Source organism: Ambystoma mexicanum, chromosome 3p, assembly GCF_040938575.1.
Source record: "Ambystoma mexicanum isolate Mex_15411 chromosome 3p, UKY_AmexF1_1, whole genome shotgun sequence".
Classification (NCBI taxonomy): domain Eukaryota; kingdom Metazoa; phylum Chordata; class Amphibia; order Caudata; family Ambystomatidae; genus Ambystoma; species Ambystoma mexicanum.
The window spans coordinates 4,091,894-4,116,660 of NC_090925.1; the positions used below are offsets into that span (position 1 = coordinate 4,091,894).

General features: G+C 49.6%; 1 protein-coding gene across 1 annotated transcript in view; it reads right to left on the bottom strand.

Annotated features, from left to right (window-relative positions):
• CLCN1 (chloride voltage-gated channel 1) overlaps positions 1-24,767 on the bottom strand; it is a 1,282,884-nt gene that overhangs the window by 870,505 nt on the left and 387,612 nt on the right. Inside the window, exon 7 of the mRNA XM_069650302.1 lies at positions 13,529-13,607. Within this exon, the coding sequence (XP_069506403.1) occupies positions 13,529-13,607 (79 nt within the window). The remainder of the gene's footprint in view (positions 1-13,528; positions 13,608-24,767) is intronic.

Consider the following 24,767-nt stretch of genomic DNA (forward strand, 5'->3'; position numbering starts at 1 on the left):
GAGATGCAGGTCTTTCTAGGTCCAGGTTGCATTGCATGTGTGTGTCAATCTGTGAGATGTAGGTCTTTCTAGGTCCAGGTTGGGTTGCATGTGTTGGTCAGTGTGTGAGATACAGGTCTTTCTAGGTCCAGGTTGCGTTGCATGTGTGTGTCAGTGTGTGAGATGCAGGTCTTTCTACGTCCAGGATGATTTGCGTGTGTGTGTCAGTGTGTGAGATGCAGGTCTTTCTAGGTCCAGGTTGCATTGCATGTGTGTGTAAGTGTGTGAGATGCAGGTCTTTCTAGGTCCGGGTTGGGTTGCATGTGTGTGTCAGTGTGTGAGATGCAGGTCTTTCTAGGTCCAGGTCGGGTTGCATGTGTGTGTCAGTGTGTAAGATGGAGGTCTTTCCAGGGCCTGGGTGGATTGCATTGCTGGATCAGTGTGTGAGATAGAGGTGTTTCCAGGGCATGTGCGGGTTGCAATAAAATGTGTCTGTAAGTGTGTGAGATGGCAGTCCTTCTAGGTCCAAGTTGCATTGCTTGCATGTGTTTGTCAGTGCGTAAAATGGAGGTCTTTCCATGGCCTGGGCGGGTCGCATTGGTGGAACAGTGTGTGAGATGGAGGCCTTCTAGAGATAATGTTGGATTGCATGTGTGTGTCAGTGTGTGAGATGCAGGTCTTTCTAGGTCCAGGTTGGGTTGCATGTGTGTGTCAGTGTGTGAGATGCAGGTCTTTCTAGGTCCAGGTTGGGTTGCATGTGTGTGTCAGTGTGTGAGAGGCAGGTCTTTCTAGGTCCAGGTTGGGCTGCATGTGTCTGTTAGCGTGTGAGATGCAGGTCTTTCTAGGTCCAAGTTGCGTTGCATGTGTGTGTCAGCGTGTGAGATGCAGGTCTTTCTAGGTCCAGGTTGGGTTGCATGTGTGTGTCAGTGTGTGAGATGCAGGTCTTTCTAGGTCCAGGTTGCGTTGCATGTGTGTGTCATTGTTTGAAATGCAGGTCTTTCTAGGTCCAGGTTGGGTTGCATGTGTGTGTCAGTGTGTGAGATGCAGGTCTTTCTAGGTCCAGGTTGGGTTGCATGTGTGTTTCAGAGTGTGAGATGCAGGTCTTTCTAGGTCCAGGCTGGGTTGCATGTGTGTGTCAGAGTGTGAGATGCAGGTCTTTCTAGGTCCAGGTTGGGTTGCATGTGTGTGTCAGTGTGTGAGATGCAGGTCTTTCTAGGTCCAGGTTGCATTGCATGTGTGTGTCAGCGTGTGAGATGCAGGTCTTTCTCGGTCCAGGTTGGGTTGCATGTGTTTGTTAGCGTGTGAGATGCAGGTCTTTCTAGGTCCAGGTTGCGTTGCATATGTGTGTCAGTGTGTGAGATGCAGGTCTTTCTAGGTCCAGGTTGGGTTGCGTGTGTGTGTCAGTGTGTGAGATGCAGGTCTTTCTAGGTCCAGGGTTGCATGTGTGTGTCAGTGTGTGAGATGCAGGTCTTTCTAGGTCCAGGTTGCATTGCATGTGTGTGTCAGTGAGTGAGATGCAGGCCTTTCTGGGTCCGGGTTGGGTTGCATGTGTGTGTCAGTGAGTGAGATGCAGGCCTTTCTGGGTCCAGGTTGGGTTGCATGTGTGTGTCAGTGTGTGAGATGCAGGTCTTTCTAGGTCCAGGTTGGGTTGCATGTGTGTGTCAGAGTGTAAAATGGAGGTCTTTCCATGGCCTGGGCGGGTCGCATTGGTGGAACAGTGTGTGAGATGGAGGCCTTCTAGAGATAATGTTGGATTGCATGTGTGTGTCAGTGTGTGAGATGCAGGTCTTTCTAGGTCCAGGTTGGGTTGCATGTGTGTGTCAGTGTGTGAGATGCAGGTCTTTCTAGGTCCAGGTTGCATTGCATGTGTGTGTCAGCGTGTGAGATGCAGGTCTTTCTCGGTCCAGGTTGGGTTGCATGTGTTTGTTAGCGTGTGAGATGCAGGTCTTTCTAGGTCCAGGTTGCGTTGCATATGTGTGTCAGTGTGTGAGATGCAGGTCTTTCTAGGTCCAGGTTGGGTTGCGTGTGTGTGTCAGTGTGTGAGATGCAGGTCTTTCTAGGTCCAGGGTTGCATGTGTGTGTCAGTGTGTGAGATGCAGGTCTTTCTAGGTCCAGGTTGCATTGCATGTGTGTGTCAGTGAGTGAGATGCAGGCCTTTCTGGGTCCAGGTTGGGTTGCATGTGTGTGTCAGTGTGTGAGATGCAGGTCTTTCTAGGTCCAGGTTGGGTTGCATGTGTGTGTCAGAGTGTAAGATGGAGGTCTTTCCAGGGCCTGGGTGGATTGCATTGCTGGATCAGTGTGTGAGATAGAGGTGTTTCCGTGACCATGTTGGATTGCATTGCTGGATCAGTGTGTGAGATAGAGGTGTTTCCAGGGCATGTGCGGGTTGCATTAAAATGTGTCTGTAAGTGTATGAGATGGCAGTCCTTCTAGGTCAAAGTTGCATTGCTTGCATGTGTTTGTCAGTTCGTAAAATGGAGGTCTTTCCATGGCCTGGGCGGGTTGCATTGGTGGATCAGTGTGTGAGATGGAGGCCTTTTAGAGATAATGTTGGATTGCATGTGTGTGTCAGTGTGTGAGATGCAGGTCTTTCTAGGTCCAGGTTGGGTTGCATATGTGTGTCAGTGTGTGAGATGCAGGTCTTTCTAGGTCCAGGTTGGGCTGCATGTGTGTGTCAGCGTGTGAGATGCAGGTCTTTCTAGGTCCAGGTTGGGTTGCATGTGTGTGTCAGTGTGTGAGATGCAGGTCTTTCTAGGTCCAGGTTGCGTTGCATGTGTGTGTCATTGTTTGAAATGCAGGTCTTTCTAGGTCCAGGTTGGGTTGCATGTGTGTGTCAGTGTGTGAGATGCAGGTCGTTCTAGGTCCAGGTTGGATTGCATGTGAGTGTCAGAGTGTGAGATGCAGGTCTTTCTAGGTCCAGGTTGGGTTGCATGTGTGTGTCAGAGTGTGAGATGCAGGTCTTTCTAGGTCCAGGTTGGGTTGCATGTGTGTGTCAGTGTGTGAGATGCAGGTCTTTCTAGGTCCAGGTTGCATTGCATGTGTGTGTAAGTGTGTGAGATGGCAGCCCTTCTAGGTCCAAGTTGCATTGCGTGCATGTGTTTGTCAGTGCGTAACATGGAGGTCTTTCCATGGCCTGGGCGGGTTGCATTGGTGGATCAGTGTGTGAGATGGAGGCCTTTTAGAGATAATGTTGGATTGCATGTGTGTGTCAGTGTGTGAGATGCAGGTCTTTCTAGGTCCAGGTTGGTTTACATGTATGTGTCAGAGTGTCAGATGCAGGTATTTCTAGGTCTAGGTTGGGTTGCATGTGTGTGTCAGTGTGTGAGATGCAGGTCTTTCTAGGTCCAGGTTGGGTTGCATGTGTGTGTCAGCATATGAGATGCAGATCTTTCTAGGTCCAGGTTGCGTTGCATGTGTGTGTCAGTGTGTGAGATGCAGGTCTTTCTAGGTCCAGGTTGGGTTGCATGTGTGTGTCAGTGTGTGAGATGCAGGTCTTTCTAGGTCCAGGTTGCATTGCATGTGTGTGTCAGCATATGAGATGCAGGTCTTTCTAGGTCCAGGTTGGGTTGCATGTGTGTGTCAGTGTGTGAGATGCAGGTCTTTCTAGGTCCAGGTTGCGTTGCATGTGTGTGTCAGTGTGTGAGATGCAGGTCTTTCTAGATCCAGGTTGGGTTGCATCTGTGTGTCAGTGTGTGAGATGCAGGTCTTTCTAGGTCCAGGTTGCATTGCATGTGTGTGTCAGTGTGTGAGATGCAGGTCTTTCTAGGTCCAGGTTGCATTGCATGTGTGTGTCAGTGTGTGAGATGCAGGTCTTTCTAGGTCCAGGTTGCATTGCATGTGTGTATCAGTGTGTGAGATACAGGTCTTTCTAGGTCCAGGTTGGGTTGCATGTGTTTGTCAGTGTGTGAGATACAGGTCTTTCTAGGTCCGGGTTGGGTTGCATGTGTGTGTCAGTGTGTGAGATGCAGGTCTTTCTAGGTCCAGGTCGGGTTGCATGTGTGTGTCAGTGTGTAAGATGGAGGTCTTTCCAGGGCCTAGGTGGATTGCATTGCTGGATCAGTGTGTGAGATAGAGGTGTTTCCAGGGCATGTGCGGGTTGCATTAAAATGTGTCTGTAAGTGTGTGAGATGGCAGTCCTTCTAGGTCCAAGTTGCATTGCTTGCATGTGTTTGTCAGTGCGTAAAATGGAGGTCTTTCCATGGCCTGGGCGGGTCGCATTGGTGGAACAGTGTGTGAGATGGAGGCCTTCTAGAGATAATGTTGGATTGCATGTGTGTGTCAGTGTGTGAGATGCAGGTCTTTCTAGGTCCAGGTTGGGTTGCATGTGTGTGTCAGTGTGTGAGATGCAGGTCTTTCTAGGTCCAGGTTGGGTTGCATGTGTGTGTCAGTGTGTGAGATGCAGGTCTTTCTAGGTCCAGGTTGGGCTGCATGTGTGTGTCAGCGTGTGAGATGCAGGTCTTTCTAGGTCCAAGTTGCGTTGCATGTGTGTGTCAGCGTGTGAGATGCAGGTCTTTCTAGGTCCAGGTTGGGTTGCATGTGTGTGTCAGTGTGTGAGATGCAGGTCTTTCTAGGTCCAGGTTGCGTTGCATGTGTGTGTCATTGTTTGAAATGCAGGTCTTTCTAGGTCCAGGTTGGGTTGCATGTGTGTGTCAGTGTGTGAGATGCAGGTCTTTCTAGGTCCAGGTTGGGTTGCATGTGTGTGTCAGAGTGTGAGATGCAGGTCTTTCTAGGTCCAGGTTGGGTTGCATGTGTGTGTCAGAGTGTGAGATGCAGGTCTTTCTAGGTCCAGGTTGGGTTGCATGTGTGTGTCAGTGTGTGAGATGCAGGTCTTTCTAGGTCCAGGTTGCATTGCATGTGTGTGTCAGCGTGTGAGATGCAGGTCTTTCTCGGTCCAGGTTGGGTTGCATGTGTTTGTCAGCGTGTGAAATGCAGGTCTTTCTAGGTCCAGGTTGCGCTGCATATGTGTGTCCGTGTGTGAGATGCAGGTCTTTCTAGGTCCAGGTTGGGTTGCGTGTGTGTGTCAGTGTGTGAGATGCAGGTCTTTCTAGGTCCAGGGTTGCATGTGTGTGTCAGTGTGTGAGATGCAGGTCTTTCTAGGACCAGGTTGCATTGCATGTGTGTGTCAGTGAGTGAGATGCAGGCCTTTCTGGGTCCAGGTTGGGTTGCATGTGTGTGTCAGTGTGTGAGATGCAGGTCTTTCTAGGTCCAGGTTGGGTTGCATGTGTGTGTCAGTGTGTAAGATGGAGGTCTTTCCAGGGCCTGGGTGGATTGCATTGCTGGATCAGTGTGTGAGATAGAGGTGTTTCCGTGACCATGTTGGATTGCATTGCTGGATCAGTGTGTGAGATAAAGGTGTTTCCAGGGCATGTGCGGGTTGCATTAAAATGTGTCTGTAAGTGTATGAGATGGCAGTCCTTCTAGGTCAAAGTTGCATTGCTTGCATGTGTTTGTCAGTTCGTAAAATGGAGGTCTTTCCATGGCCTGGGCGGGTTGCATTGGTGGATCAGTGTGTGAGATGGAGGCCTTTTAGAGATAATGTTGGATTGCATGTGTGTGTCAGTGTGTGAGATGCAGGTCTTTCTAGGTCCAGGTTGGGTTGCATATGTGTGTCAGTGTGTGAGATGCAGGTCTTTCTAGGTCCAGGTTGGGCTGCATGTGTGTGTCAGCGTGTGAGATGCAGGTCTTTATAGGTCCAAGTTGCATTGCATGTGTGTGTCAGTGTGTGAGATGCAGGTCTTTCTAGGTCCAGGTTGGGTTGCATGTGTGTGTCAGTGTGTGAGATGCAGGTCTTTCTAGGTCCAGGTTGCGTTGCATGTGTGTGTCATTGTTTGAAATGCAGGTCTTTCTAGGTCCAGGTTGGGTTGCATGTGTGTGTCAGTGTGTGAGATGCAGGTCTTTCTAGGTCCAGGTTGGATTGCATGTGTGTGTCAGAGTGTGAGATGCAGGTCTTTCTAGGTCCAGGTTGGGTTGCATGTGTGTGTCAGAGTGTGAGATGCAGGTCTTTCTAGGTCCAGGTTGGGTTGCATGTGTGTGTCAGTGTGTGAGATGCAGGTCTTTCTAGGTCCAGGTTGCATTGCATGTGTGTGTAAGTGTGTGAGATGGCAGCCCTTCTAGGTCCAAGTTGCATTGCGTGCATGTGTTTGTCAGTGCGTAACATGGAGGTCTTTCCATGGCCTGGGCGGGTTGCATTGGTGGATCAGTGTGTGAGATGGAGGCCTTTTAGAGGTAATGTTGGATTGCATGTGTGTGTCAGTGTGTGAGATGCAGGTCTTTCTAGGTCCAGGTTGGTTTACATGTATGTGTCAGAGTGTCAGATGCAGGTATTTCTAGGTCCAGGTTGGGTTGCATGTGTGTGTCAGTGTTTGAAATGCAGGTCTTTCTAGGTCCAGGTTGGGTTGCATGTGTGTGTCAGCATATGAGATGCAGATCTTTCTAGGTCCAGGTTGCGTTGCATGTGTGTGTCAGTGTGTGAGATGCAGGTCTTTCTAGGTCCAGGTTGGGTTGCATGTGTGTGTCAGTGTGTGAGATGCAGGTCTTTCTAGGTCCAGGTTGGGCTGCATGTGTGTGTCAGCGTGTGAGATGCAGGTCTTTCTAGGTCCAAGTTGCGTTGCATGTGTGTGTCAGTGTGTGAGATGCAGGTCTTTCTAGGTCCAGGTTGGGTTGCATGTGTGTGTCAGTGTGTGAGATGCATGTCTTTCTAGGTCCAGGTTGCGTTGCATGTGTGTGTCATTGTTTGAAATGCAGGTCTTTCTAGGTCCAGGTTGGGTTGCATGTGTGTGTCAGTGTGTGAGATGCAGGTCTTTCTAGGTCCAGGTTGCATTGCATGTGTGTGTCAGTGTGTGAGATGCAGGTCTTTCTAGTTCCAGGTTGCATTGCATGTGTGTGTCAGTGTGTGAGATGCAGGTCTTTCTAGGTCCAGGTTGGGTTGCATGTGTTTGTCAGTGTGTGAGATACAGGTCTTTCTAGGTCCAGGTTGCGTTGCATGTGTGTGTCAGTGTGTGAGATGCAGGTCTTTCTAGGTCCAGGATGATTTGCGTGTGTGTGTCATTGTGTGAGATGCAGGTCTTTCTAGGTCCAGGTTGCATTGCATGTGTGTGTCAGTGTGTGAGATGCAGGTCTTTCTAGGTCCGGGTTGGGTTGCATGTGTGTGTCAGTGTGTGAGATGCAGGTCTTTCTAGGTCCAGGTTGGGTTGCATGTGTGAGTCAGTGTGTGAGATGCAGGTCTTTCTAGGTCCAGGTCGGGTTGCATGTGTGTGTCAGTGTGTAAGATGGAGGTCTTTCCAGGGCCTGGGTGGATTGCATTGCTGGATCAGTGTGTGAGATAGAGGTGTTTCCAGGGCATGTGCGGGTTGCATTAAAATGTGTCTGTAAGTGTGTGAGATGGCAGTCCTTCTAGGTCCAAGTTGCATTGCTTACATGTGTTTGTCAGTGCGTAAAATGGAGGTCTTTCCATGGCCTGGGCGGGTTGCATTGGTGGAACAGTGTGTGAGATGGAGGCCTTTTAGAGATAATGTTGGATTGCATGTGTGTGTCAGTGTGTGAGATGCAGGTCTTTCTAGGTCCAGGTTGGGTTGCATGTGTGTGTCAGTGTGTGAGATGCAGGTCTTTCTAGGTCCAGGTTGGGCTGCATGTGTGTGTCAGCGTGTGAGATGCAGGTCTTTCTAGGTCCAAGTTGCGTTGCATGTGTGTGTCAGTGTGTGAGATGCAGGTCTTTCTAGGTCCAGGTTGGGTTGCATGTGTGTGTCAGTGTGTGAGAAGCAGGTCTTCTTAGGTCCAGGTTGCGTTGCATGTGTGTGTCATTGTTTGAAATGCAGGTCTTTCTAGGTCCAGGTTGGGTTGCATGTGTGTGTCAGTGTGTGAGATGCAGGTCTTTCTAGGTCCAGGTTGGGTTGCATGTGTGTGTCAGAGTGTGAGATGCAGGTCTTTCTAGGTCCAGGTTGGGTTGCATGTGTGTGTCAGAGTGTGAGATGCAGGTCTTTCTAGGTCCAGGTTGCATTGCATGTGTGTGTCAGCGTGTGAGATGCAGGTCTTTCCCGGTCCAGGTTGGGTTGCATGTGTTTGTCAGTGTGTGAGATGCAGGTCTTTCTAGGTCCAGGTTGCATTGCATATGTGTGTCAGTGTGTGAGATGCAGGTCTTTCTAGGTCCAGGTTGGGTTGCGTGTGTGTGTCAGTGTGTGAGATGCAGGTCTTTCTAGGTCCAGGGTTGCATGTGTGTGTCAGTGTGTGAGATGCAGGTCTTTCTAGGTCCAGGTTGCATTGCATGTGTGTGTCAGTGAGTGAGATGCAGGCCTCTCTGGGTCCAGGTTGGGTTGCATTGCTGTATCAGTGTGTGAGATAGAGGTGTTTCCGTGACCATGTTGGATTGCATTGCTGGATCAGTGTGTGAGATAGAGGTGTTTCCAGGGCATGTGCGGGTTGCATTAAAATGTGTCTGTAAGTGTGTGAGATGGCAGTCCTTCTAGGTCAAAGTTGCATTGCTTGCATGTGTTTGTCAGTGCGTAAAATGGAGGTCTTTCCATGGCCTGGGCGGGTTGCATTGGTGGATCAGTGTGTGAGATGGAGGCCTTTTAGAGATAATGTTGGATTGCATGTGTGTGTCCGTGTGTGAGATGCAGGTCTTTCTAGGTCCAGGTTGGGTTGCATGTGTGTGTCAGTGTGTGAGATGCAGGTCTTTCTAGGTCCAGGTTGGGCTGCATGTGTGTGTCAGCGTGTGAGATGCAGGTCTTTCTAGGTCCAAGTTGCGTTGCATGTGTGTGTCAGTGTGTGAGATGCAGGTCTTTCTAGGTCCAGGCTGGGTTGCATGTGTGTGTCAGTGTGTGAGATGCAGGTCTTTCTAGGTCCAGGTTGCGTTCCATGTGTGTGTCATTGTTTGAAATGCAGGTCTTTCTAGGTCCAGGTTGGGTTGCATGTGTGTGTCAGTGTGTGAGATGCAGGTCTTTCTAGGTCCAGGTTGGATTGCATGTGTGTGTCAGAGTGTGAGATGCAGGTCTTTCTAGGTCCAGGTTGGGTTGCATGTGTGTGTCAGTGTGTGAGATGCAGGTCTGTCTAGGTCCAGGTTGCATTGCATGTGTGTGTCAGCGTGTGAGATGCAGTTCTTTCTAGGTCCAGGTTGCATTGCATGTGTGTGTCAGCGTGTGAGATGCAGGTCTTTCTAGGTCCAGATTGCGTTGCATGTGTGTGTCAGTGTGTGAGATGCAGGTCTTTCTAGGTCCAGGATGATTTGCGTGTGTGTCAGTGTGTGAGATGCAGGTCTTTCTAGGTCCAGGTTGCATTGCATGTGTGTGTCAGTGTGTGAGATGCAGGTCTTTCTAGGTCCGGGTTGGGTTGCATGTGTGTGTCAGTGTGTGAGATGCAGGTCTTTCTAGGTCCAGGTTGCGTTGCATGTGTGTGTCATTGTTTGAAATGCAGGTCTTTCTAGGTCCAGGTTGGGTTGCATGTGTGTGTCAGTGTGTGAGATGCAGGTCTTTCTAGGTCCAGGTTGGATTGCATGTGTGTGTCAGAGTGTGAGATGCAGGTCTTTCTAGGTCCAGGTTGGGTTGCATGTGTGTGTCAGAGTGTGAGATGCAGGTCTTTCTAGGTCCAGGTTGGGTTGCATGTGTGTGTCAGTGTGTGAGATGCAGGTCTGTCTAGGTCCAGGTTGCATTGCATGTGTGTGTCAGCGTGTGAGATGCAGTTCTTTCTAGGTCCAGGTTGCATTGCATGTGTGTGTCAGCGTGTGAGATGCAGGTCTTTCTAGGTCCAGGTTGCGTTGCATGTGTGTGTCAGTGTGTGAGATGCAGGTCTTTCTAGGTCCAGGATGATTTGCGTGTGTGTGTCAGTGTGTGAGATGCAGGTCTTTCTAGGTCCAGGTTGCATTGCATGTGTGTGTCAGTGTGTGAGATGCAGGTCTTTCTAGGTCCGGGTTGGGTTGCATGTGTGTGTCAGTGTGTGAGATGCAGGTCTTTCTAGGTCCAGGTTGGGCTGCATGTGTGTGTCAGCGTGTGAGATGCAGGTCTTTCTAGGTCCAAGTTGCGTTGCATGTGTGTGTCAGTGTGTGAGATGCAGGTCTTTCAAGTCCAGGTTGGGTTGCATGTGTGTGTCAGTGTGTGAGATGCATGTCTTTCTAGGTCCAGGTTGCGTTGCATGTGTGTGTCATTGTTTGAAATGCAGGTCTTTCTAGGTCCAGGTTGGGTTGCATGTGTGTGTCAGTGTGTGAGATGCAGGTCTTTCTAGGTCCAGGTTGGGTTGCATGTGTGTGTCAGAGTGTGAGATGCAGGTCTTTCTAGGTCCAGGTTGGGTTGCATGTGTGTGTCAGAGTGTGAGATGCAGGTCTTTCTAGGTCCAGGTTGGGTTGCATGTGTGTGTCGGTGTGTGAGATGCAGGTCTTTCTAGGTCCAGGTTGCATTGCATGTGTGTGTCAGCGTGTGAGATGCAGGTCTTTCCCGGTCCAGGTTGGGTTGCATGTGTTTGTCAGTGTGTGAGATGCAGGTCTTTCTAGGTCCAGGTTGCGTTGCATATGTGTGTCAGTGTGTGAGATGCAGGTCTTTCTAGGTCCAGGTTGGGTTGCGTGTGTGTGTCAGTGTGTGAGATGCAGGTCTTTCTAGGTCCAGGGTTGCATGTGTGTGTCAGTGTATGAGATGCAGGTCTTTCTAGGTCCAGGTTGCATTGCATGTGTGTGTCAGTGAGTGAGATGCAGGCCTCTCTGGGTCCAGGTTGGGTTGCATTGCTGGATCAGTGTGTGAGATAGAGGTGTTTCCGTGACCATGTTGGATTGCATTGCTGGATCAGTGTGTGAGATAGAGGTGTTTCCAGTGCATGTGCGGGTTGCATTAAAATGTGTCTGTAAGTGTGTGAGATGGCAGTCCTTCTAGGTCAAAGTTGCATTGCTTGCATGTGTTTGTCAGTGCGTAAAATGGAGGTCTTTCCATGGCCTGGGCGGGTTGCATTGGTGGATCAGTGTGTGAGATGGAGGCCTTTTAGAGATAATGTTGGATTGCATGTGTGTGTCAGTGTGTGAGATGCAGGTCTTTCTAGGTCCAGGTTGGGTTGCATGTGTGTGTCAGTGTGTGAGATGCAGGTCTTTCTAGGTCCAGGTTGGGCTGCATGTGTGTGTCAGCGTGTGAGATGCAGGTCTTTCTAGGTCCAAGTTGCGTTGCATGTGTGTGTCAGTGTGTGAGATGCAGGTCTTTCTAGGTCCAGGTTGGGTTGCATGTGTGTGTCAGTGTGTGAGATGCAGGTCTTTCTAGGTCCAGGTTGCGTTGCATGTGTGTGTCATTGTTTGAAATGCAGGTCTTTCTAGGTCCAGGTTGGGTTGCATGTGTGTGTCAGTGTGTGAGATGCAGGTCTTTCTAGGTCCAGGTTGGATTGCATGTGTGTGTCAGAGTGTGAGATGCAGGTCTTTCTAGGTCCAGGTTGGGTTGCATGTGTGTGTCAGAGTGTGAGATGCAGGTCTTTCTAGGTCCAGGTTGGGTTGCATGTGTGTGTCAGTGTGTGAGATGCAGGTCTTTCTAGGTCCAGGTTGCATTGCATGTGTGTGTCAGTGTGTGAGATGCAGGTCTTTCTAGGTCCAGGTTGGATTGCATGTGTGTGTCAGAGTGTGAGATGCAGGTCTTTCTAGGTCCAGGTTGGGCTGCATGTGTGTGTCAGAGTGTGAGATGCAGGTCTTTCTAGGTCCAGGTTGGGTTGCGTGTGTGTGTCAGTGTGTGAGATGCAGGTCTTTCTAGGTCCAGGGTTGCATGTGTGTGTCAGTGTGTGAGATGCAGGTCTTTCTAGGTCCAGGTTGCATTGCATGTGTGTGTCAGTGTGTGAGATGCAGGCCTTTCTGGGTCCAGGTTGGGTTGCATGTGTGTGTCAGTGTGTGAGATGCAGGTCTTTCTAGGTCCAGGTTGGGTTGCATGTGTGTGTCAGTGTGTGAGATGCAGGTCTTTCTAGGTCCAGGGTTGCATGTGTGTGTCAGTGTGTGAGATGCAGGTCTTTCTAGGTCCAGGTTGCATTGCATGTGTGTGTCAGTGTGTGAGATGCAGGCCTTTCTGGGTCCAGGTTGGGTTGCATGTGTGTGTTAGTGTGTGAGATGCAGGTCTTTCTAGGTCCAGGTTGGGTTGCATGTGTGTGTCAGTGTGTAAAATGGAGGTCTTTCCAGGGCCTGGGTGGATTGCATTGCTGGATCAGTGTGTGAGATAGAGGTGTTTCCGTGACCATGTTGGATTGCCTTGGTGGATCAGTGTATGAAATGTAGGTCTTTCCAGGGCGTGTGCGGGTTGCATTACATGTGTGTGTCAGTGTGTGAGATGGCGGTCCTTCTAGGTCCAAGTTGCATTTCTTGCATGTGTTTGTCAGTGTGTGAGATGCAGGTCTTTCCAGGTCCAGGTTGGGTTGCATGTGTGTGTCAGAGTGTGAGATGCAGGTATTTCTATATCCAGGTTGGGTTGCATGTGTGCGTCAATGTGTAAGATGGTGGTCTTTCCATGGCCTGGGCGGGTTGCATTGGTGGATCCCTGTGTGAGATAGAGGTGTTTCCAGGGCCAGGGCGGGTTGCATTGGTGGATCCATGTGTGAGATAGAGGTGTTTCCAGGGCCAGGGCGGGTTGCATTGGTGGATCCCTGCGTGAGATAGAGGTGTTGCCAGGGCCGGTTGCATTGGTGGATCCCTGCGAGAGATAGAGGTGTTTCCAGGGCCAGGGCGCGTTGCATTGGTGGATCCCTGTGTGAGATAGAGGTCTTTCCAGGGCCAGGGTGGGTTGCATTGGTGGATCCCTGCGTGAGATAGAGGTGTTGCCAGGGCCGGTTGCATTGGTGGATCCCTGTGTGAGATAGAGGTCTTTCCAGGTCCAGGGCGGGTTGCATTGGTGGATCCCTGCGTGAGATAGAGGTGTTTCCAGGGCCAGGGCGGGTTGCATTGGTGGATCCCTGTGTAAGATAGAGGTGTTTCCAGGGCCAGGGTGGGTTGCATTGGTGGATCCCTGCGTGAGATAGAGGTGTTTGCAGGGCCAGGGCGGGTTGCATTGGTGGATCCCTGCATGAGATAGAGGTGTTTCCAGGGCCAGGGCGGGTTGCATTGGTGGATCCCTGTGTGAGATAGAGGTGTTTCCAGGGCCAGGGCGGGTTGCATTGGTGGATCCCTGCGTGAGATAGAGGTGTTTCCAGGGCCAGGGCAGGTTGCATTGGTGGATCCCTGCGTGAGATGGGCCTCTTCGCATGCCTGGGTAGGACAGTATATGTGATGGCAGCCTCTCCACTGGTGTCCTGGGAATGTGATGGTGGGTTCTCTAGGGTGTTTGTGTAAAATGGTTCCATCTGAGGGAGGTGGCCAGTAGTCCTTGCCCAGGCTTGTTTATCAAGTAATCGCAGACCTGACCCTGCTAGCTAACAGACCCTTTAACATACTCCACAACATTAGTGACTAAAAAAGTAACAGTGGTGTCTCAGAACTAATCCTTTTCACCTCGTGCAGGGTGCTAGGCCACAACCTTGGCTCCAAAGCCTCCACACCACAAACAAATGGTCCCTGAGACCCCTGAGGTTAAACAGACGCAGAAGGTTTCTGAGGAGAAGTTAGAAGTTAGACACTTGCCTCCAAGTGGAGTTCCAAAACAGCAGCCCACTCCGACAGCACAACCCACGGTCAGCACATCCGTGTAGTAATACGGCTGCTACTGGTGGAAGAGATGGGGCAGCCGGGAGGAGACAGAGAGAACAAGGAGGAGGGAGAGAGAAACACACATACACACCACAAACAGACAGACAGAGAGGAGGAAGAAAGGGGAGTGAGTGAAGAAGGCTCCAACGGCATCTCACGTCTGCAGGACTACAGGGATGGAGAAGTTACTTGTCAGAACATGACAGTGAGAATAAGGACGAGGGTTCATGAGCTAAGAGCACCCCTGAAGGGACCCTAAAAGTTAGAGGGTGGACAATGAGACTGCAGGAAGCGCCAAAGCACCCGCCTCATCCAAGCACAGAATGCACATGGTAGGTTCTGTTCATTCAGGGAAATGGATGCGACATCACAGGCATGTGTGTAACACCAATACAGAGGGTTCTAAAGTAACCACTGCTTTCCACCTTGGTTCTTGAACTGTGGGCAGTTTCCTGGTTGGATCACTCTATTATTAAATTGTTTCATGTTTGAGCAACTTTCTGATAAGGTCATTTTGTGTGCCGGACTCACCCTGGTTAGGCATTAGCAGAAACAGGAAGTCGCGTGATTGTGGTTACAGTAGCTTAATGTGGTGTGAGAAAAAAGTCTAGTCTCGCTCTTGAATCAAAACTAACCCTGTTCAGTTAATGGTGGGCCGCCTAGCTAAGGTTGACAGCTAAAAGGCGTATCGACCAAACCAGGACCAGACGGTCTACCGTTAGTTACTAATCATGAAAAACTCTCACACACAAAAAGGTGGCACTGTAAGACAATCTTATCAAAAACAATCAAAATGCTGGAGTCCTAAAACGCCATTTTGATTGTTTATCTTACCAAAGGAATTAAAGATACGATATGATATGGAATTTATAATATGCCTGTAGACAAGTGTTTCTCGGTGCCACAAGACAAGGGAGGGAAAACAGAGGGAGGACCAGACAAACTACCTTACTAGGCCTTGTGTTATTCAGAGCTTGCAAGTGCAAGAATGAGAAGTGCAGCGGGATCGGGAGGGGGGAAATACAAGCGAGAGGAAAGGGGGAAGTGCATTCAAGGCAGCATAGCTCTGAGTAAGTGCAGCCCGGACTGTGCAGCTCTGGGTAAGTGCAAGGAGGCAGTGGTGCTGTAGGGGTTATAGTTACAGCCCCTATGTGCATAGGCCAGGAAGCAGTGCAAAGAAAGACTGGTCATGGAGGAGCATAGTCTCCAGTGAGACTCTGAGGGAACCAAGCAAAACCAGTCGGCACAGCAGATAGGAAAGTTAGCAAGGGAGCAAGAGAAAGAAGGCAGAGGAGAAAATGAGGGTCTTGAGCTGCTTCCGGAACTTCAGGTGGTCAGGCTCAAGTCCGAGAGGGGCAAGGAGGCTGTGCCAGAGAGAGGCTCCGGCAGAGGACAGAGATGTACCCACCACTCTCTGCCTGGAGAAGCGTCTGACCCTCAGAGAGTTGGAGGTAGTCGAGCGAAGGGCTTGAGAAGGAAAGTATTTCGGAAGGGAGAGTTGGATATAGTGCAGGTCCCGGCCTCAGAAAGCCTTGTGGACGAAGCAGAGGCTCTTGAACTTGATCCTTGCAGCCAAGGGGAGCCAGTGGAGAGATTTCAAGGCTGGAGAGATACAGTCCCTGGGCTTGAGGCCAATGATAAGTTGTGCAGTCCTGTTCTAGATGGGTTGCTATGGGTGGTGGAGAGTAGAGGAAGGCAGATTGAGAAAGAAGCTGTTGCAGTAGTCCAGCCTCGAGAGAACAAGGGCTCTAGAGACAGTGAGCTGCTGGGGGAAAGTGAGAAAGGGAAATGTCCCTTTGAGGAGGTGTAGCTGGTAGTGGGTCTTTTTGGCAAGGTCTACAATGTGAGGAGAGAAGGAAAGATTGGAGTCGAAGATGACGCCAAGGCTTTTTGCCTCAAAGGAAGGCGAAGGAAGCGGGCCCAGGGAGGGCAGCCAGCGTGAGAGAGGTAAAGCAGGAGCACGGGTCCCAATGAGAACGATCTCCATCTTACTGGCATTAAGGCAAAGATCATTAGAGGCGCGCCAATCCCGAATTGCCGATAGACAGTCAGGAATGAGCGAGGGAGGAGCGGAGGCACAGGGAAGCCTGAAAGATAGTGGAGTGTCTTCTACATAACACTGAACGTTAGGAGAGTAGGTAGAGATCAGGTGGGCCAAAGGGGCCAGATAAACATTGAAAAGCCAGGGTGAGAGCTAGAGCCCTGGGGGACACAACATGTGGAGAGAGAGGTGGTGGAGAGAAAGGACCCAAGTTAGGTCTGTGAGGGACGGTCCAGGAGCAAGGAGGTCAGCCACGCCAGGGCCTGAACCATGATGCCCAGGTTCATATGGAAATTAACAAGGGGGGTCCTGGGAGTCCCTCTGCCAGACATTAGTCCTGGTTACAAGAGACGTACCCAGAGTCTTTAGCTCACTATCTTTCACAGAGAAGAAATATCCCAAACATATCAGTCTTTGTCCTGCCCTGGGGCAGTCCAGCACCGAAATGCTAGGCAATTCTCCTCTGAACAAGAGTACCAACAGAAACCCCAGACACTTGTTTCGGTCTGGTTGGACCTCATCAGTGGACCTCATCAGTAGGGAGGAGCTGTGCCTCTCTAAGAATAGTGAGCAAGGGGTCCACGTCTGGATTCCCCTAGTAACTTAGGGTGCGACCCAAAGTTACATAAATATGCAAATTAACAAGGGGGGTCCTGGGAGTCCCTCTGCCAGACATTAGTCCTGGTTACAAGAGACTTACCCAGAGTCCTTAGCTCACTATCATTCACAGAGAAGAAATATCCCAAACATATCAGTCTTTGACCTGCCCTGGGGCAGTCCAGCACTGAAATGCTAGACAAAGACTGATATGTTTAGGATATTTCTTCTCTGTGAAAGATAGTGAGCTAAAGACTCTGGGTAAGTCCCTCGTAACCATGACTAATGTCTGGCAGAGGGACTCCTAGGACACCCCTCGTCAATTTGCAGGTTCATATGGAGTCAGTCAATCAGGGTGGCATGATTGACCATTTCAAAAGCAGAGGAAAGGTCAGGAAGGATGAGGAGAGAGTGAGAGCTGGAATCGAAGTTGGAGAGCAGTTGTTCACTGGTGTTCAGGAGAGCAGTTTCCATGCCTCTAGCTGCTCTGAAGCCAGACTGATGATCATGGAGGCAGTCAACAGATTCAGTGTGCAGGGTAAACTGGGAGATGGCCAGCTTTTCCAGGAGTTTGCCCAGAAAAGGAGTGATAGAAATCGGGCGATAGTTTGCTGGACATGGAGTATCGGCAGAAGGCTTTTGTAGGAGAGGGTGCACAAGGGAGTGCTTGAGGATAGAGGGGAAAGATCCAGTGGCAAAAGAGGGATTGCAGAAATCGGCCAAGGCTGGAACGAGGGTGGCAAGGTGGTCCTTGATGGTTCTGGAGGAGAAGGGGAGCGCCTGTATGGATGACACTTTCATAGATAGGACCTGTCTAGAGACATTGTCAGGTGTTGTCAGAGGGAAGGAGGAAAAAGGAAGAGGAGAGGCAGCTAAGTGGGGCCTGAATTTTAGTGGAAGAATGAGAGGCCAGGGCCATACAGAGGGCCTTGGAGGGAAAAGGAGAGGTGGAGACTGCAGTAGGATTGGCCAGCTCCTTGCAGATTTCAGCCGCATTGTTAGAGCCCGCAGAGAGAGGCAGGCTTGGATATGGACCCTCTTCTTGGAGAGGACAGAGAGTCTGTATTGCCTTTGTAGCAGGTGGCAAGCCAGTTTGTCGGAGGATATGCCTGAAGCCTTCCACTTCCTCTCGTGCACCCTGCACTCGTGTTTTAGGGCAGAGAGGTCAGAGTCTTACCAAGAGATGCACTTGGATGTATGCTTCATGCGGATTCTTATGACAGGGGCAAGGATGTCCAGAGTGTTAGAGAAAAAGAGATGCAGGTTAGAGAGGGCTGTGTCAGGGTACGAGTCAGACGCAGGAGTAGGAGGAGCAGAGAAAGTAGAGGCGAAGGCATTCACTGACACTTTTGCTTCATGGGCCGAATGACGGAGCAGGGAGGTGAGAGTGGTGGGGTAGACTTTATCTACAGGACAAGATGTTTCAGGTGGGATGAGAGCAGAAAGTGGTCAGTCCAAGAGAGAGGATTGGTGAGAGGGTTGGAGAGAGGGATTTCTGAGGAGATGAGAACATCCAAGATGTGTCCAGCAGAGTGTGTCAGACCCGAGGGTAGAATGGAAAGGGAGAGAGAGTCGCAAAGGTTGCAGAAGAGCCCAGAGGAGGGATTAGGTGATGTTGAGGTCTCTGAGGAGAAGTTGAGAGGTCGAGGCAAGGAGAGAAGAGTAGAGGTCAGCCCATTCTTAGAGGAAGAGGGTGACCTGGCCAGGTGGCCTGTAGATGGAGGCCACAGTCAAAGAGTGGCCAGGAGAGATAGAGAGCCTGCAGACCAGGCATTCAAAGGAGGAGTAGGCCCGCATAGCAATGACTGAAGCAGGGACCTGCTCCGGAATAGATCAGGACCACTCCACCTCTGGGCCGGTTGGTTCTGGGCTCAGAGAGTATATTGTAGCCTTCAGGGAGGAGAGTGTCAAAACCTGTGACAGCGCTGGCCGTGAACCATGTCTCTGTGAGAGCGAGGACATCCAGGAAATGTCTTCTAAGAGTTGGCAGATGTCAGAGGAATGTTTGACAACAGAGCGAGAGTTGGGAGTAGCAACATGGAGCAGGTTGCCACATTTGAAAGACTTCCGGGGTGGGGTGCAGAAGTGAGGCACACCCATCGCAGGCAGTAGAAGGGCCGAGAGTGGGCAGAGCCAGCAGGCGGAGGTGGCATAGAGGCGAAAGCGGGGGAGGAGGTGGGTGCCAGAGAAAGCGGCAGAGGAGGAAGGAGGTGGCAGAGGGGCCAGATAGATGCTATAAGGAGTGGCAGGAGAAGGGAGGAAATTAATGAGACATGGGAGATGCCTATCAAGAAGGAGGAGATTTGGCTGAGAGCCCGGGACCATGACGGTGCCATGAGATCATGATGAAAGCCTATAAGCATAGTAAGGTCTGATACTGGTCGGCCATGTGAAATAGTGAGTTCCGCTAGTGAAGAACACACCACTCCTTGAGAAATTGTGCTTTTGGAAACATGCTGTATATGGACTAACATATTAATGAAGTACAGAAAGGGCTCATTGCACAAATTGTAACTTTTTTAGGAAAGAAATGTTGTGTAAACCTTTTTGATAACTTTTTTGTGCGTGGGTGTTTTTGGTGGTTGGTAAGTAAGGGTAGACTTTCTACATGTAGTTTGGCAGTGCCGCTGAGGCCTATAAACTCTTTGCAGGGGTCACCTTCCTACCCCTTTTAGAAAGGTCCTGCAACATTCATCAGAGAGAGTTAGCGTTGGTACAAGGGACAGCCTGGCTCTATTTCACAATACATTCAAATATTGTAGCGTTGTTCAAACTCTTTTCTTTTTTCACTAAGGCATTACCAGGGTCAGGCCTGCATAGCACATCACCTTATCAGAAACGTTCCCAAACATGAAAATATCTAATAAAAGAGTGACTTAACCAGGGAATTGGCCCTTGGAACTGTGACGTCTGAAAAGGACTGCTACTCAGAGGGTAATGCCCTGCAAAGGGTGGACCTTCGAATGTAGCACTCTAGCCAGGAAATTACCTCACAATGTAGCACTCTAGAAAGGAAATGACCTCACAATGTAGCACCCTAGACAGGAAATGGCCTCACCACAAAGCGACCTGCACTAGAAGCAATCACACAACAAAACGCAGTGATCGGAAATTTTCTGAATAACTGTGACTTTTAACCAGGGAATTGTCCCTTGGGAATGTGACAGCTGGAAAGGACTACTACTCAGAGAGTAATGCCCTAAAAAGGGTGTAACCTCACAATGTAGCACTCTAGACAGGAAATGACCTCACAATGTAGCCGCCCAGAGAGGAAATGACCTCACAACGAAGCAACTTGCACTGGAGGCAATCACACAACAAAACGCCGTGATGGGAAATGCATTCAAAAAATGAGTGTGACAAAACAGCACATTTCGTCAGAGGAATAAAGTCATTCATGGAAATACTTTCAAAGAGAAGAAGCCACAAAGGAAATTACCTCATAGGAAAGTGGCAGGTGCAGGAAATGGCCTTACATGAACTAGCTCTAAACAAGAAAAGGCCCTAGACTGGAGTATCCAGAATATGAAATGACCTCACAATAACCTACCGGGAAATCATCCCAAGCAAGAAATCCCCTCACAAGTAAATGTGCCAAGAAAGAAATGCTCTCACGGGTAAAGGTGCCAAACAAGAAATCCCTTCAGAAGTAAGCGCACCTCACAAGGAATTCCCTCACAGGCAAACGTGCCATACAAGAAACTCCCTCACAGGCAAGCGTGCCATACAAGAAACTCCCTCACAGGTAAAGGTGCCAAGCAAGAAATCCCTTAACAGGCAAACGTGCCATACAAGAAACTCCCCCACAGGTAAAGGTGCACAACGATGAATAAAGGTGGAAAACAAGGAATTCCCTCACAGGCAAGCATGCCCTATAAGAACCTCTGTCACATGTAAAGGTGCCATGCAAGAAATCCCTTCACAGGCAAGCGTGCATACAAGAAACTCCCTTACAGGTAAAGGTGCCAAGCAAGAAATCCCTTCACAGGGAAGGATGACATACAAGAAACTCCCTCACAGGTAAAGGTGCCAACCAAGAAATCCCTTCACAGTCAAGCTTGCCATACAAGAAAATCTCTCACAGGTAAAGGTGCCAAGCAATAAATCCCTTCACAGGCAAGCGTGCCATACAAGAAACTCCCTCACGGGTAAAGGTGCCAAGCAAGAAATCCCTTCACAGGCAAGCGTTGACATACAAGAAACTCCCTCACAGGTAAAGGTGGCAAGCAAGAAATCCCTTCACAGGTAAGTGTGCCAAGAAAGAAACTCCCTCACAGGCAAAGGTGCCAAGCAAGAAATCCCTTCACAGGCAAGCGTGCCATACAAGAAACTCCCTCACAGGTAAAGGTGCCAAGCAAGAAATCCCTTCAAAGGCAAGCATGCCATATAAGAAACTCCCTCACAGGTAAAGGTGCCAACCAAGAAATCCCTTCACAGTCAAGCGTGCTATACAAGAAACTCCCTTACAGGTAAAGGTGCCAAGCAAGAAATCCCTTCACAGGCAAGCGTGCATACAAGAAACTCCCTCACAGGTAAAGGTGCCAAGCAAGAAATCCCTTCACAGGCAAACATGGCATACAAGAAACTCCCTAACAGATAAAGGTGCCAAGCAAGAAAACCCTTCACAGGCAAGCGTGCCATACAAGAAACTCCCTCACAGGTAAAGGTGCCAAGCAAGAAATCCCTTCACAGGCAAGCGTGCCATACAAGAAACTCCCTCACAGGTAAAGGTGCCAAGCAAGAAATCCCTTCAGAGGCAAGCGTGCCATATAAGAAACTCCCTCACAGGTAAAGGTGCCAACCAAGAAATCCCTTCACAGTCAAGCGTGCTATACAAGAAACTCCCTTACAGGTAAAGGTGGCAAGCAAGAAATCCCTTCACAGGGAAGCGTGACATACAAGAAACTCCCTCACAGGTAAAGGTGCCAACCAAGAAATCCCTTCACAGTCAAGCTTGCCATACAAGAAAATCCCTCACAGGTAAAGGTGCCAAGCAATAAATCCCTTCAAAGGCAAGCATGCCATACAAGAAACTCCCTCACAGGTAAAGGTGCCAATCAAGAAATCCCTTCACAGGCAAGCGTGCCATACAAGAAACTCCCTCACAGGCAAACGTGCCATACAAGAAACTCCATCACAGGCAAGCGTGCCATACAAGAAACTCCCTGACAGGTAAAGGTGGCAAGCAAGAAATCCCTTCACAGGTAAGTGTGCCAAGAAAGAAACTCCCTCACAGGCAAAGGTGCAAAGCAAGAAATCCCTTCACAGGCAAGCGTGCCATACAAGAAACTCCCACACAGGTAAAGGTACCAAGCAAGAAATCCCTTCAGTGGCAAGCGTGCCATACAAGAAACTCCCTCACAGGTAAAGGTGCCAAGCAAGAAAACCCTTCACAGGCAAGCGTGCCATACAAGAAACTACCTAACAGGTAAAGGTGCCAAGCAAGAAATCCCTTCACAGGCAAGCATGGCATACAAGAAACTCCCTAACAGGTAAAGGTGCCAAGCAAGAAAACCCTTCACAGGAAAGCGTGCCATACAAGAAACTACCTCACAGGTAAAGGTGCCAAGCAAGAAATCCCTTCACAGGCAAGCGTGCCATACAAGAAACTCCTTCACAGTTAAAGATGCCAAGCAAGAAATCCCTTCACAGGCAAGCGTGCCATACAAGAAACTCCCTCACAGGTAAAGGTGCCAAGCAAGAAATCCCTTCAGAGGCAAGCGTGCCATATAAGAAACTCCCTCACAGGTAAAGGTGCCAACCAAGAAATCCCTTCACAGTCAAGCGTGCTAAACAAGAAACTCCCTTACAGGTAAAGGTGCCAAGCAAGAAGTCCCTTCACGGGGAAGCATGACATACAAGAAACTCCCTCACAGGTAAAGGTGCCAACCAAGAAATCCCTTCACAGTCAAGCTTGCCATACAAGAAAATCTCTCACAGGTAAAGGTGCCAAGCAATAAATCCCTTCAAAGGCAAGCATGCCATACAAGAAACTCCCTCACAGGTAAAGGTGCCAAGCAAGAAATCCCTTAACAGGCAAACGTGCCATACAAGAAACTCCCTCACAGGTAAAGGTGCACAACGAGGAATAAAGGTGGAAAACAAGGAATTCCCTCACAGGCAAGCATGCCCTATAAGAACCTCTGTCACATGTAAAGGTGCCATGCAAGAAATCCCTTCACAGGCAAGCGTGCCATACTGAAACTCCCTCACAGGTAAAGGTGCCAAGCAAGAAATCCCTTCACAGGAAGCGTGCCATACAAGAAACACCCTCACAGGGAAAGGTGCCAAGCAAGAAATCCCTTCACAGGCAAGCGTGCCATACAAGAAACTCCCTCACGGGTAATGGTGCCAAGCAAGAAATCCCTTCACAGGCAAGCGTTGACATACAAGAAACTCCCTCACAGGTAAAGGTGGCAAGCAAGAAATCCCTTCACAGGTAAGTGTGCCAAGAAAGAAACTCCCTCACAGGCAAAGGTGCCAAGCAAGAAATCCCTTCACAGGCAAGCGTTGACATACAAGAAACTCCCTCACATGTAAAGGTGCCAAGCAAGAAATCCCTTCAGAGGCAAGCGTGCCATATAAGAAACTCCCTCACAGGTAAAGGTGCCAACCAAGAAATCCCTTCACAGTCAAGCGTGCTATACAAGAAACTCCCTTACAGGTAAAGGTGGCAAGCAAGAAATCCCTTCACAGGGAAGCGTGACATACAAGAAACTCCCTCACAGGTAAAGGTGCCAACCAAGAAATCCCTTCACAGTCAAGCTTGCCATACAAGAAAATCCCTCACAGGTAAAGGTGCCAAGCAATAAATCCCTTCAAAGGCAAGCGTGCCATACAAGAAACTCCCCCACAAACAAACGTGCCATACAAGGAACTCCCTCACAGGCAAGCGTGCCATACAAGAAACTCCCTCACAGGTAAAGGTGGCAAGCAAGAAATCCCTTCACAGGTAAGTGTGCCAAGAAAGAAACTCCCTCACAGGCAAAGGTGCCAATCAAGAAATCCCTTCACAGGCAAGCGTGCCATACAAGAAACTCCCCCACAAACAAACGTGCCATACAAGGAACTCCCTGACAGGCAAGCGTGCCATACAAGAAACTCCCTCACAGGTAAAGGTGGCAAGCAAGAAATCCCTTTCCAGGTAAGTGTGCCAAGAAAGAAACTCCCTCACAGGCAAAGGTGCCAAGCAAGAAATCCCTTCACAGGCAAGCGTGCCATACAAAAACTCCCTCACAGGTAAAGGTGCCAAGCAAGAAATCCCTTCAGAGGCAAGCGTGCCATACAAGAAACTCCCTCACAGGTAAAGGTGCCAATCAAGAAAACCCTTCACAGGCAAGCGTGCCATACAAGAAACTACCTAACAGGTAAAGGTGCCAGGCAAGAATTCCCTTCACAGGCAAGCGTGCCATACAAGAAACTCCCTCACAGATAAAGGTGCCAAGCAAGAAAACCCTTCACAGGCAAGCGTGCCATACAAGAAACTACCTCACAGGTAAAGGTGCCAAGCAATAAATCCCTTCACAGGCAAGCGTGCCATACAAGAAACTCCCTTACAGGTAAAGGTGCCAAGCAAGAAATCCCTTCACAGGCAAGCGTGCCATACAAGAAACTCCCTCACAGGTAAAGGTGCCAAGCAAGAAATCCCTTCAGAGGCAAGCGTGCCATATAAGAAACTCCCTCACAGGTAAAGGTGCCAACCAAGAAATCCCTTCACAGTCAAGCGTGCTATACAAGAAACTCCCTTACAGGTAAAGGTGCCAAGCAAGAAATCCCTTCATAGGGAAGCGTGACATACAAGAAACTCCCTCACAGTTAAAGGTGCCAACCAAGAAATCCCTTCACAGTCAAGCTTGCCATACAAGAAAATTCCTCACAGGTAAAGGTGCCAAGCAATAAATCCCTTCAAAGGCAAGCATGCCATACAAGAAACTCCCTCACAGGTAAAGGTGCCAATCAAGAAATCCCTTCACAGGCAAGCGTGCCATACAAGAAACCCCCTCACAGGCAAACATGCCATACAAGAAACTCCCTCACAGGCAAGCGTGCCATACAAGAAACTCCCTGACAGGTAAAGGTGGCAAGCAATAAATCCCTTCACAGGTAAGTTTGCCAAGAAAGAAACTCCCTCACAGGCAAAGGTGCCAAGCAAGAAATCCCTTCACAGGCAAGCGTGCCATACAAGAAACTCCCTAACAGGTAAAGGTGCCAAGCAAGAAACCCCTTCAGAGGCAATCGTGCCATACAAGAAACTCCCTCACAGGTAAAGGTGCCAAGCAAGAAAACCCTTCACAGGCAAGCGTGCCATACAAGATACTACCTAACAGGTAAAGGGTCAAGCAAGAAATCCCTTCACAGGCAAGCATGGCATACAAGAAACTCCCTAACAGGTAAAGGTGCCAAGCAAGAAAACCCTTCACAGGCAAGCATGCCATACAAGAAACTACCTCACAGGTAAAGGTGCCAAGCAAGAAATCCCTTCACAGGCAAGCGTGCCATACAAGAAACTCCTTCACAGTTAAAGGTGCCAAGCAA